This window comes from Henckelia pumila, chromosome 4 (genome assembly GCF_033568475.1).
Source record: "Henckelia pumila isolate YLH828 chromosome 4, ASM3356847v2, whole genome shotgun sequence".
NCBI classification, from domain to species: domain Eukaryota; kingdom Viridiplantae; phylum Streptophyta; class Magnoliopsida; order Lamiales; family Gesneriaceae; genus Henckelia; species Henckelia pumila.
The window spans coordinates 16,702,854-16,715,165 of NC_133123.1; the positions used below are offsets into that span (position 1 = coordinate 16,702,854).

Consider the following 12,312-nt stretch of genomic DNA (forward strand, 5'->3'; position numbering starts at 1 on the left):
AATATTTCACTTGGTATAATTTATTATTTATTTTTTAATTGTTAGTTTGTTTACAAATATACTACATTAGTTTAATAAAATTTGTTAAAAACATAATGATTTAATTATTAATTATTAGTAGCTGTTAATTAATTTGTAACTTTAATTATGTTAATTATCATATTAAATTTTTATTATATCCTCATTCAAAATTTTATCGTTTTAAAAAAAAATTTTGTTTGATTTTTTTTCTAATTAAAAAATTTATCTTTCAAATGTAATACTGATAACTAATAATCATTTTAAAGTTATACAGATTCAATATTATTCATGTCTCTATATGATTATAAGTTCATAACTTGAAATTATAATTAGTATTTAAATTTAATTGAAAAAGTTAGTGTAAATGAGAAAATAGATTTTTTGGTCCTGTAAGTTTGTCACTTTGCGATTTTAGTCCTTTATATTTTCAGATTTCAGTTTTAGTCCGCTATCTTTATTTTATTTTATTTTTGTAGCAATTTTTGTATTTTTTTCGATGTGGTGCTGATGTGGCTCCAATGCAGTGCCGATGTAAAGCTGGCGTGTATAGTGTCACGTAAGTATTTTCGAAGAAAAATGACAAATTGCTAAAAATAGGAACATGAAGGACTAAAAATAAAATATGAAAATATAGATAACCAAAATCACAAAGTGACAAACATACAGAACCAAAATTACAGTTTTTCCAAAATAATTTTTCACATATCTCCTTACCATGTTATGTATATAATTACTGAGTCAATTAATTGAAACAATTATATATTATGATTTAAGTTGGTTAAAAAATCATTTAAATGTATAAATGATTTTCTATACACGTTCACCATATTACATATAAATTGATTATTAGAGAATATTCGTCTTTTGGTTTTATGATTTATTCACTCATACGTTGTATTATATATAATAAAACCATTGACGTAGATTAAAATACTATTGAAAAGTTAATAATATTAAATATATTAGATTACTACTTCTAAATGTTTCAATTGGTTTAATTTATTTTTAATTTTTTAGTATTCGTTTGTTTACAAATATACTTCAATAATTTAATAAAGTTTGATAAAAAAAAATGAGTTAATTATAAAGTATGTGTAGTTGTATAAAGTTTCTTTATAATAAAAATCGTATTATATTGCAGAGAACTCAATACTAATCGATATAACTTTCTATTTATATTTGACCAAATATAAGTAAATTTAATTAAACATTATTTACGAAATGCAAATATTCAATAATTAATATGATATTTGATTGAATTGACTAAAAACAATCTTATATAACGTGCGTAGCACGCGCTTCTTTCCTAGTATTATCAAATACCTAAAAACTCATGTAAATCAATCTCTTAAGTCAATTTAGTAGTGAGTGTGCCACTGAATGATCAAAATTGAATCATTAAAAAAAAATATTCGAAAAGATTGAATTTGATCAAATAAAAACAATAAACATCACAATTAAACGAAACCAAAGATCAAAACCCAATATTTAAAAACACAAACTGAGAAAAGCAACAAAACTCATGACCTCAAAACTCCCCCTTCATTTGATACTGCATGAGATCCAACTCATCAAGGCTCTCCCTTGTAAAGAAGGGCAGCTGCGGCAGAGGCGGCGGAATCATGTAGGGTGCCGGAGCCACCGGTGGCACGTAAAACCGCGGCAACGAAGACGTCCGGCGCGGGCTGTGACCTAACACAGGATTGGATTCGTAGTAAACCTGATGTTTAAACGAAATGTTGCCACTAGTCGATGCGCCCCCGAACTGCACCCGATGATCATTATCGCTCAACATGAGCATCATCATCGAATTCTGGTTCACTGAATGCAATTCTTGGTGATGATCAGGGCAATGCATGATTGGTTTCATCTGGTTTATCACTTCGAACTCGATGTTCCCTCTTTGGATATTCATCCCAGCTGGATTATTGTACAAGCCTTGGTTTTGGGACGGATTCAGTCCCCCGAAATTCGCGTCGAAATTAGCCTCTTTGCTTCTCTTCAAATTATGGACTGCTGGTCTCATGTGCTCGTACTTGGCCCTCAAATTTGCCGCGAATTCTCTCAACTGACCTTCTGTCAAACAGTTCATAAAATCGAGCCAAGTTGGGAACCTGGCTTCCATGTTCCTTTTTCGGAGCTTCGAAAGCTCGTCCTCGATCTTTTTCCTCCTGTCGTGGAAGAAATCAGACAGGCCATAAGACTTGTTTCCTGAGTCCTTGTTCTTGGCCTTGTAGATGTCGATTATACGTCGCATTTCGTCCATGTTTTCGGGCCAGAATTCGGGTTCGGTGGAGCCCTTGTCCTGTTTCGGACCGTAGATTATCATGCATGCTTCCACGGCACAAAGTGTGGTGAATTCTCGGATCTTTCTGATCAAGCCTTCTTTTCGTTTCTTGAATGTTATGTTTCTTGATTTTTCTTTGCTTATTAGTTCCATGTTCAATTTTGCTCTCCCCATTTCTGTATTCACAAATATTCAAACCGCACAAAGTTGATAGAGTCTAAAAATTAATAACTAAACATAATCTTGAAAATATATTTATGCATCTTTGAACATAGTTTAAGAAAACAAAGAAACATATTGCGAACATCATAAAATTTTAAAATAATATCTAATAAAAATCATCTTGAAATTTCTTAATCTAGATATAATATCAAATGGTGTATTGCAGAAAATTACTTTAAGATCAAAAAAGAATGTAAAAAAAAAACTTATTCATTTGCATACAACATTTGCACATGATAAGCATAAATTACGATTGCATTTTTCCTTGTGTGTATTGCATGAAAACATACAAGTTTGATTACTTTACGGCTATAGAAGAAACAAAACAAATGTAAATTACGAACATAAAATACTTGAGAAATAACGAAAACAAGAAATCATTCTTAAATAATTGTTTTAATTAATTTCCAAAAAAAATTTAAAAAAATGAATGTAAAGTTCTTGAATATTTAGTTATAACATCAAGATTTTTTTTCGTAAAAATTACTTTGCGGACCAAAAAAATTCAATGAGACACACAGAAAAACTAATTCATGCACACAACATTTGCAAAGGATTAACAACTGAGGTAAATTAAGTTTGAATTAATTCGTGCATTAAAAAAAAGATAGGGAAATGGAATAACCATAAGAAAGTACCTGTGAGCAGAAGTTAATGGCTTCTTTCTTGTGAGAGAATATGAATAAAATTAGTTCAAAATTATTAGATAAGTTTTTAATTGAAGTTTTGTTATTATATATATATATATATACACACAGAATATAATATATGGTAAGAAGAAGAGTTAATTATGAATAATCAATAATGTGAACGGAAAGATTTACTTCTTTTAATTGATTTCCATATCATTTTGTAGTTATTTACGGCATAATCAATGTATTCTAGTATGGTAATAAAATCTTTTACAGTTACAGTATATCCTCTATCATTCTTCCATTTTTTTGAGGGAAAAATGTTTATTACATATATTATTGTGCTTAATCACGTCTCCTAAGTTACAGATTAGCACACAATTATGGCTTGTTAATTTGATTTGGATACCTAATCGAAACTAATGTGATATACGGTAGATTTCAACCTAGCATATGTGTAATACCTTATAATAGATCTAATGTCTCATGATTTGTCATGTCAACAACATATAATTAATTATGTCTATGTGTAAAAATACGGATCGTTGGATGCATGATTTGGGTATTACTCATATGCTAGGATCTCATCTACCTGTGATATACATATGAAGTTGCTTATGTCGGTTTAATTCATTTATTTATTTTTAAAATTACATTTCAAAAACTTATAGGCCAACAAAATAACCTAGTCTATCATTCGTCGGGGTAATTTCATATTAAATCATGTGAGTTCCTCATATTTTAGTTGAAGTTGACATCATATATTAATGATGCAAACACTAAAATATCATCACACCATAATTCATTGAAAAGAAACATTTCAAGTGTAGAGTAACTCTCTTTGAAGTGGACTGGACAAATTTTTGTTTATTTGTGAATTATTTATTATTTAAAATGAATGGATTGCAGTAATAGGAAAAAAAAATGAATGGATTGTGTTGTCTTTAACTATTAGTCAATTTGATTTTTCACCACTGAAAATATGCAGTATATGCCAATGAGAAAAGGACAGACAAAAAAACAATTTATATTCTTAGACCAAACATATATAAACATTGAAGAACTCGGGTCACATTTGAGGCATCAAATTATTTAGAAAAAAGCATATACATTGAATTGGTCATTTTAGCAAAGAAACGATATTGGCATATTGCTCATATTGCCGACGATATCTTAGCCCAATGGCCAAGATTGAGACCCTGAGAGACTAAAATCCTTTGTTTTCAGTATCGATTCCCGCTATATGCGGATAGTTTTTTTAATTTATTTAGGTACAAGCTCAAGTTTCGTTTGTAGTGTGGACATATACAATATTTGGTTGTAATTTGAATTAGGATTGTATTTGTGCTCTAAAAGAAAAGATATTGCTGGTGTTTTAGCAAACTCAAGTTTTACCTTCCAATTTTCTGTTAACGAGAATTTTGTGATCATAGCTAGAAAAAGGAAATGAACACTATTTATAGCACGTTTGCTTGAATCTTACAGTTGTTAGCACTTCAAACACATGAACTCAAAGCCTGTGTTCCAGCAATTGATTACATAAATCCATGAGGTCCACCAATTTGAAGAGACTGTGTTGTACACCTGTAGAAGCCTGAAAGATTCTATTCCATGAATTTTGAAATGGCAGAATGAAGGGAAGTCCTTCTCTGGGGGCGGCCGACCAATGAATGAGGGCCGTTCCAAAAAGACTTGGAATTGTCCGCAAACAACGTCCCGCATAACTTTAAAAGCATTGGATTCTCCAGATAACGAAGATTCTCCAACATTTTAGCTCTTTGTTTCTCATCTAGAAATTCCTGGAGTTAGTCCAGGAAGAATAACCATGTCAACAACTTCTCAACTGAAAATGAAGAGGAATGCCAGCAACTAGTTTTCAAGATTGATATAGTTAACTCTACCTTTGGCTTCTGTTGATCAAGCTCGGCATTCCCATCCTCGTCATGCACCGGCATTTCTTTCTTAGTTTCACTTGATATGCTGCCACCAGAGGCTAAATGTGGTGTATGATATTGTTTACCATTTTCATCTCCTGATCTATGACCAATCGCCAAATCTTCGGAACCCTCTCCTTTTCCTGTAATTGTAATGTCATTCTCCTTTGCCTGGCTATACAAATTTCTGATATGTCCCAACTTCGTATCTTGTCCTTTCCTTTCTGCATCCAAGTGGTTCTCCATATTTGGCGAGGCATACACGCCAAAGGGACTCTGCGACAAGAAGCCCCCTTAAGAAACTTGAAAATTATTCTATTGGAAAAGCAAGGGGGTTGGAAACACACACACACACACTACAGACGATGTTCCAAATTCTCTCCAGCTCTCAGCATTATCACTCTCAACACACAAACTTCTTGTTGAAACATATACTGCCTTTGGAACTTTTTACTCCCATATTCTCAATGACACACAAACTTGTTAATGGAACACATACCACCGATTTTTAAGCAGCCCACAGCCTCAGCCACATGCAAAAAGCACAAATTAAAGCTCAAAATGACCATTTTTCAGCCTTCATCTCCCAAAGAAAAACAACACTCAAAATTCCTAATCAGCGTCTGAAAGAAACTGAATACATACCAAAAACATGGAAAGACCTTTATCATTCAAAACAATTTTTGATGTAAAATTTCAACCCTCGAGTTCCATTCCACAATCTTTTGCATCCCGAAATATAACGTCTTTTTAACAGTCAGTCATCAATATTTACTTCTTTACCATGCACATGCATGACGTTTTACGTCCATGCAAGCGAATTCACAAGTAATGAGAAGAAAAATAAGTTAACAAAAAGTATGGATTGATGCAACAGTTACCCAAGATTAGGAACCCAAAAATCTTTAGCCACAGAACTAATATCGCTCAATCTTTAGGGTAAAATACGTCCCTTTAGTTTGACATGATTACAAAAACTATCATTCAGAGTTCACAAAATTACAAAAACGACATCAAAGTTTTCTTGTCATCCAACACTTTTTCCCTTATCATGTCATTCGGAAAAGGTGGTGGCATCATCACGGATAGTTTCTGTAATTATGTTAAACCTCAGGGTGTCTGGATTTATCCTTATCTTTATAGATCCTTAACAAATTTAAGAACATTATGTAATAAAGCAACAAATAGAGCCAAATTAAATAGAGAATTACCTCTGGCTTCATGTCTTCACCCACAGAATCATCACTTCCGTCAGTTCCACCCATCATACGAACAATCTCCTCTCTCTCTTGCCTGCGTCGCATCATTACGCATATAGCGCATTGGCAGCCTTCCTTATGCTTCTTAAGTCTGCAGAATGGAAAATACATATATCGCAGAATGGGTCAAGAAGTTCAAGATCCTGATGTTATTTTTTCTGGTAACAGCATTAAAATAGTTTGTAATGAAAGGATGTCAAAAAAATAAAACCAAGTTATACTACAAGAAAATTGATTCTGCGGAAATTTAGCCGAGTAATACCACCATGATGCATTAAATCCAGTAGTAACTTTCTTGATTCATCAGAAAAGCATGCTCAGTGTACAGAAAAAGAAATAAAAGATAGAAAGATGAAAGGAAAGCATTTTAGAAATATCTAAACAAGCTCCAAAGAAATAGTTCATCTTCAAATAAAATGATCGATTGATACAGCACCTCAATTCTCTATTGTTGTAGACTTAAATTTTCCTATCCAAGGCCTAAAATATCTTACAACACATACGAGAGCCGCATCAAAAGGTAGGCAAGAAAACTCTCGGGCACAATGAAATTTCACCAGTAGATTCGTGATTTTGGAATTATTACAGCTTGAGGGTGGAGATAACGGATGAGGAAAAGAAAATCCGTTACCTTCTGCAATGACTGGAACTTTTAGCGCGTCTTATTTTCAAGCAAACAAATACCTAACTTCATAACAATTTGAATTTAATTGATTTAATCAAATCAAATATGAGTGAAGGTATATAATTAACAATGTATGCTGTAAAGCATATTTGTATATACATTTTCATTTTTCATTCATCGCCAAAAATAAAGGAATACTAAGATTTATCTTCTTATAGAACCAAATCTATGAGAACATAGTTTGCTACAAATGTCTGACATAAAAAAAAGATGATTCATTAAAGTTATATTCCAATGTAAGAATTTGCGTGCTACTTTCCGATTTTGTCTAGCTTATTAAACGGCATATCGTTTATAATGAAGAAAATCAATATAAAATACAGTAGTAATAAAATCAAATGTAGAACAAAATGATGCATGGTAAAACAGCAGAATCATACCCATGAAACTTTTTACCCAAAAGGCTGAAAGCACCACTTTCCATTGGTGTATTTCCTTGACTTGAAGGAGTAATATCCATAACTGGTGTGCTTTCAACACCTAATGAACAAGAAAATTCTGATAGATAACAATTTGTGAAGAAAAGAAATTTGCAACATTTTCATCTCCAGTACACAGACCCAAGTGAATTGTTGCAAAAAACTTAATTGAAAAAACAAGAAACGAGTATCTGACAAACATAAGCGGAAATCACATGGCTACGCTACAAGAATAATATACGAGAAGTCCTAGTACTCCAGATATTTTCACAACTCGGCCAGACAAGATTAAAGGTACTAATCTCAGTTCACTGACCAAACGCTGAAGCAGCAATCAGATCACTTGAAGAAAGTGACTTTGATTTCAAAAATTGTGGGGGGAAAATGTTGATTATGCATCGTTGAAAGTTTCAGGAAAAAACGTTAAAACTTTTTGGATGGGTGCAAAAACATTGATTTGGCAAGGAAAAAGTTTCTACGAAAAATTAATGAAAATGAGTATAATAAGTGCACATAAAATTCAAGATAAAGAGACTTGACACATCAATAAGGAAAAGTAGGGAATTGCTTTCAGAAATATGGTCCAAAAACTGACAAAGCAGTAATTTTCAATTGGATTATTTTCAATTTTTACCATTTTGTTGTTTCAAATAACATATAGATGGGCACATAATCTATCAGTCATTTAACCTGAATTAGCATCTTTTGATTCTTTTTTATGAAAATTACCTTCTTGACAGCTAACTGCACATTCTCTCCCTCTTCCTAGTAAGAAAAACGAATATAGTATTGTCAACCAACCGAGAATAAAATATACAAGGAAATAACATCACTTAACTCTGAAGCACAGAGATCAAGTAAAAAAAACACTACCATTAGTTTCCTGAAGCTGATCATCATCGAATAAACCAACAGCAGTCCAATACTTTGTGAAGTTTTTCCTCACCCGCTTCATGAGTTCAACAATATAATCACCTTTATTATTATACTTGTAGCAGTTATCCCATATGTACTGTACATCCCTGAAAACATTCTCTGAATTCTTGTATTTAACACCTTTTTCAAGGTTACTGCATATCGTGCCAAAATCCATAGGTGTGTCAATGACATCAAAATAGTCCTGTTTCATTGCAAATGAAACTTATGTTAAAAAACTGACCTATTAATGTCAGGAGTTCAGCTTATCCACTCACAGATATTTTATTATGACAAGCAGCATAAATTATCACAATTATCAAAACTGAAGGTAAAAGAAAAAAAGTAGCTTCTTTCTTTCAGAGTCTGATGCGGTGTTAGTTGAGCAACTTGAATTTTCATTTGATGAGATTCAATTGAATGATAGCAAAGCAGAACTGTAAAAAGTGACAAATCAAGGGTAAAGGTGTTACAATTTTCAACATCCCATGAAATAAATTAATCCAACGATTAAATCCTCAACCCACCTTCCCATTGTCCCCCTACACAACATATTTCCTTAACAGAGATTTAAGAACAGTAAAAAAGGGTATAGGAATCTTCACGCAGTTTGCATCAAGAAAAATGCAGCAAACAAATCAAGCTTACTGGTATTCCAAGAGCAACAGGATTAACTGGAACATTGAAGGGCTCGGCTGCATCCATTTTCATGACCTTTCTTATTACCTGCAAGAAGAATAAGTATTGAGGTGCCACAGGAAATAAATAATATTTATCGTATCTTTGCATAGAAAATCATAATTTCGAGCAAAAGCAGTATTACTTCCAAGGCAGCTTTCAGTTCTTGCTCATTGTTTTTTGAATCCTGGAGTAAATCCACATCCTTATTTTCCGTCCTATCTCCCTTGATAGTTTCAGTATTGCTACACGGGCTCATACTTGAACAGCCAAAGCCCTTTGACGATTTAATCTTTATACCCATAGACTTTTTTGATGTAGTTCCAGATATGCCCTCCTTAGTCTCAGACAAAGAGTTCGAACTGTCTTCCATTCTGTCATTGAGGACTAGCTGCTTTTCTGAACCAAAATGTTGGCTACTCTTTTCGGTATCGCTGAGTGTGGGGGCATCTGAGGAAGCATGATGAGATTCTAAATTTTTTGAAGTTTTGATCTTCACTTTTACCCGTGTATAAACCGCTTTCACAGATGTATTATTAACTGGCCGTCCTACAGAATCATTATTATTAAGTGTTTCGGGTTGACCACCTTGTGGTGGTGACGGTTTCGTCTCAGCATCTGTTCCAGAGTCAACCATATTGTCAGAATCATCTAAAGCAGAGTTTTCTTCTGTATTCAAACTAGCAACATTCGAAACTACATCGTTTGTGACAGTTGCGCTCAACAACTTCGGTTTTTTTGCTTTTCCTTTCTTGCTTCCACGCCTCCGCTTCATTTAGTCTTATTAACGCTGGTCTTTCAGAAGTCAAGATCCTCAATGTTGACCCAACAAACTAGTAGAACAGTAAAATCAACTAACTCCAAGACCAGGTAAATATTTCAACCTACAAATCAACATAGTACGGTTCGTTATTGTGAAAATAAAGAGTTAACATATTGCTATACAACAATTCATTATATCTGCCACGATATTTATATGCAATTTCAATGGCTAGTCAGAAGGCATTACAGGTATTACCTCCTTACTTTTGGAGATTGCAATTTAGCATTCACTAGCAAAACGTTTCTTTTCATAGTCAGATAAAACCATTAACCCCAAAGAAGGTCCACTGGACTCATTACAACATCATTAACTTTCACATCAAAATGCTGCAGAATTCCAAATAGCATACATGTAACTGGGCACGGGACTGACTATATCCTATCTCTACAATGTAAGCATCGTCAAGCGATAAAAACTTGTCTTCCATATATTTCATTCACACTTTGTAGCTGAACAGCAACAAGTCTTCCTTATATCACGTGCATTTAAGTGGCATTCACACGTTCCAATAAATACTTGTAGTGGAAAAACCACATCCTCGGCATGAAATTTACCAATTATCTTTCAACTATATTAATTAAAGTTGAAATATGTACATAAAATCATCGAATAACCCTTTAAGAAAGCTTCTTCTTTTTACTAACAGAGAAGCATATGAAAATTAACAATGATAAGTAAACCTCCCAATAAGCTAACCAAAATTCAAGTCCACGTCCATTCATAAGACGCAAAGCCCTATAACTTACTCATTAACATAACATCATCAGAGCATCTCCAACAATTAAAGTTATGCTCCAAACAAACAATACTGCCCAACAGTAGAGCAAACATCGGCAAAATCTCCAATTTTACAAGCCCGAAAATCCCAAAAAACCATACTAACAAACCCTAAAACCCACAAATCAAAAGCCCCGGAAATTCCTGCCATCATCTCGACAAGATTAAAAATTTTAAACAAGAAAACACACAAAACGCAAGAAAAAAATCCAAAGAAAGACTCCCGGAGGCAACTCATACGAAAAATCGGGTAAAATACAAAAAAACGAACAGAACATGTCGAAAGATATATGATATTCATTCTCAAAAAAAAAAACGAAAAAGAAAGAGAGATGATATTGGCAGAGAAGTGTGATATAGGTGGTATATGATTACCTGTTTCAAATATTTATACGTTGTGGTTCGCGTCTCCGAGTGAAAATCAAAATCTGAATCAATTTTTAATATTTTCGTTTGGCCATTAAACCGCAGCGTTTCGGTTCTTATATCTTTGCAATTGCCCCCACCTGCGTTTCTAACTTCTGACCCACTGTTTTTGCTATTTCCACTCTATTATAATATGTGTGGACAAAATGGTCCTTATGTTGTCCTCTCACTTAAAAATACATTTTTATGTTTTATTACATGATAATGATAATGACAATGATAATGATAATGATAATGATAACCGAAAAAAATATTTTATCTGCTTAGATAAGTTTTGTAGAAAATTTTGGATCTTTGTCAAAAAAATGAATCCTTGAATTCATTAATAACGTGAGTTGTAATGTGTGAGCAAAATGAAGAAAAAATACGTGAGTGTATAAGTCGACGATTGTTTCAATTGTTCAATATGAATTTTAACAACACGTTTTTGTTCTTACTCATAATCACTTTGAGAATTTTCTAAATAGACCCATCAAAACAGACTTGCAGGATGGTCCGACCTGCAACTAATTTCAAACATTGTAAATAAAAGGTTACAATAAATTTTTGATAAACATTTGCAAACACTATAAGTTGCCTTCAGCTAGACATTATCTTAGAAGGAAATTTATCTCGAAAACTTCAAAAAGAAATCCAGAATATAATTTTGTTCATGATTATAAAATATTGGGGAAATAAAAAAGTGTTTAGAGTAAATATTAAACACATAAATTCTTGTGAGATGGCCTCACAATCACTAATCAATGTGTGAGACGAATCTCCTATGACATAAGTAGTACTTTTGCAATATATATATATATATATATATACTTTTAATCATAAATATGAATAAAATTAGCTCATCTCACGAATAAAAATCCGTAAAACTATCTCACAAAAGACCTACTTCAAGTTAAAATGGCATTGATGAGCAATCTGCCCCCTCATTTGTTTTTTAGATCTTATTATTCATAAAATTTTTAAATAAAAATAAGATAAAATAATAAAAATTAAATACATACTTTTCAATCATCTTATTCTATTCTTGTCAATAATCAGATTCTAATCTATATATATATAATAACTGAGTTTTTGCCAAATATAGTAAAATCCCGTCAAAAACTTTAAGCTAAAATAGGAAACAAACTTTATTTAATTCTATTTATATGTTTTATGCACCGAAATTTATTTTAAATATTACTTAGAAATAGTTATCATTTTCATATATATCTATATATATAATGCACAAATATAA

General features: G+C 32.4%; 2 protein-coding genes across 4 annotated transcripts; both read right to left on the minus strand.

Moving 5' to 3' along the window:
• Positions 1 to 1,549: 1,549 nt before the first annotated feature.
• Positions 1,550 to 2,482, minus strand: LOC140860566 (protein TRANSPARENT TESTA 16-like). Its single transcript, XM_073263571.1, has one exon. It carries the CDS (start codon positions 2,480 to 2,482, stop codon positions 1,550 to 1,552), a length of 933 nt encoding a protein of 310 aa, XP_073119672.1.
• Positions 2,483 to 4,587: 2,105 nt separating this feature from the next.
• Positions 4,588 to 11,137, minus strand: LOC140864218 (uncharacterized). 3 transcript variants are annotated; one of them, XM_073268230.1, is made up of 9 exons: positions 11,028 to 11,137; positions 9,198 to 9,936; positions 9,023 to 9,100; positions 8,333 to 8,579; positions 8,189 to 8,224; positions 7,421 to 7,520; positions 6,308 to 6,446; positions 5,064 to 5,372; positions 4,588 to 4,961 (listed from the first exon to the last, which is right to left on the minus strand). In XM_073268230.1, the coding sequence occupies exons 2-9, from the start codon at positions 9,825 to 9,827 to the stop codon at positions 4,767 to 4,769; spliced, it is 1,734 nt and encodes a 577-aa protein (XP_073124331.1). In that variant the 5' UTR covers positions 9,828 to 9,936; positions 11,028 to 11,137; the 3' UTR covers positions 4,588 to 4,766. The 3 variants fall into 3 exon arrangements, with proteins under 3 accessions (XP_073124331.1, XP_073124333.1, XP_073124332.1); XM_073268232.1 differs by lacking the exon at positions 11,028 to 11,137 and adding an exon at positions 10,622 to 10,993; XM_073268231.1 differs by lacking the exon at positions 11,028 to 11,137 and adding an exon at positions 10,071 to 10,604.
• Positions 11,138 to 12,312: the final 1,175 nt, after the last annotated feature.

Bases quoted from the DNA above. Each gene is read 5' to 3' on its own strand.
- LOC140860566 (XM_073263571.1), bottom strand. From the start codon at position 2,482: ATGGGGAGAGCAAAATTGAACATGGAACTAATAAGCAAAGAAAAATCA.
- LOC140864218 (XM_073268230.1), bottom strand. From the start codon at position 9,827: ATGAAGCGGAGGCGTGGAAGCAAGAAAGGAAAAGCAAAAAAACCGAAG. The intron at 8,580-9,022 runs GTAAGCTTGATT...GCAATGAAACAG, and splicing joins CTGTTGCTCTTGGAATACCA to GACTATTTTGATGTCATTGA. The intron at 7,521-8,188 runs GTAATTTTCATA...CTTGTTCATTAG, and splicing joins TGCAGTTAGCTGTCAAGAAG to GTGTTGAAAGCACACCAGTT.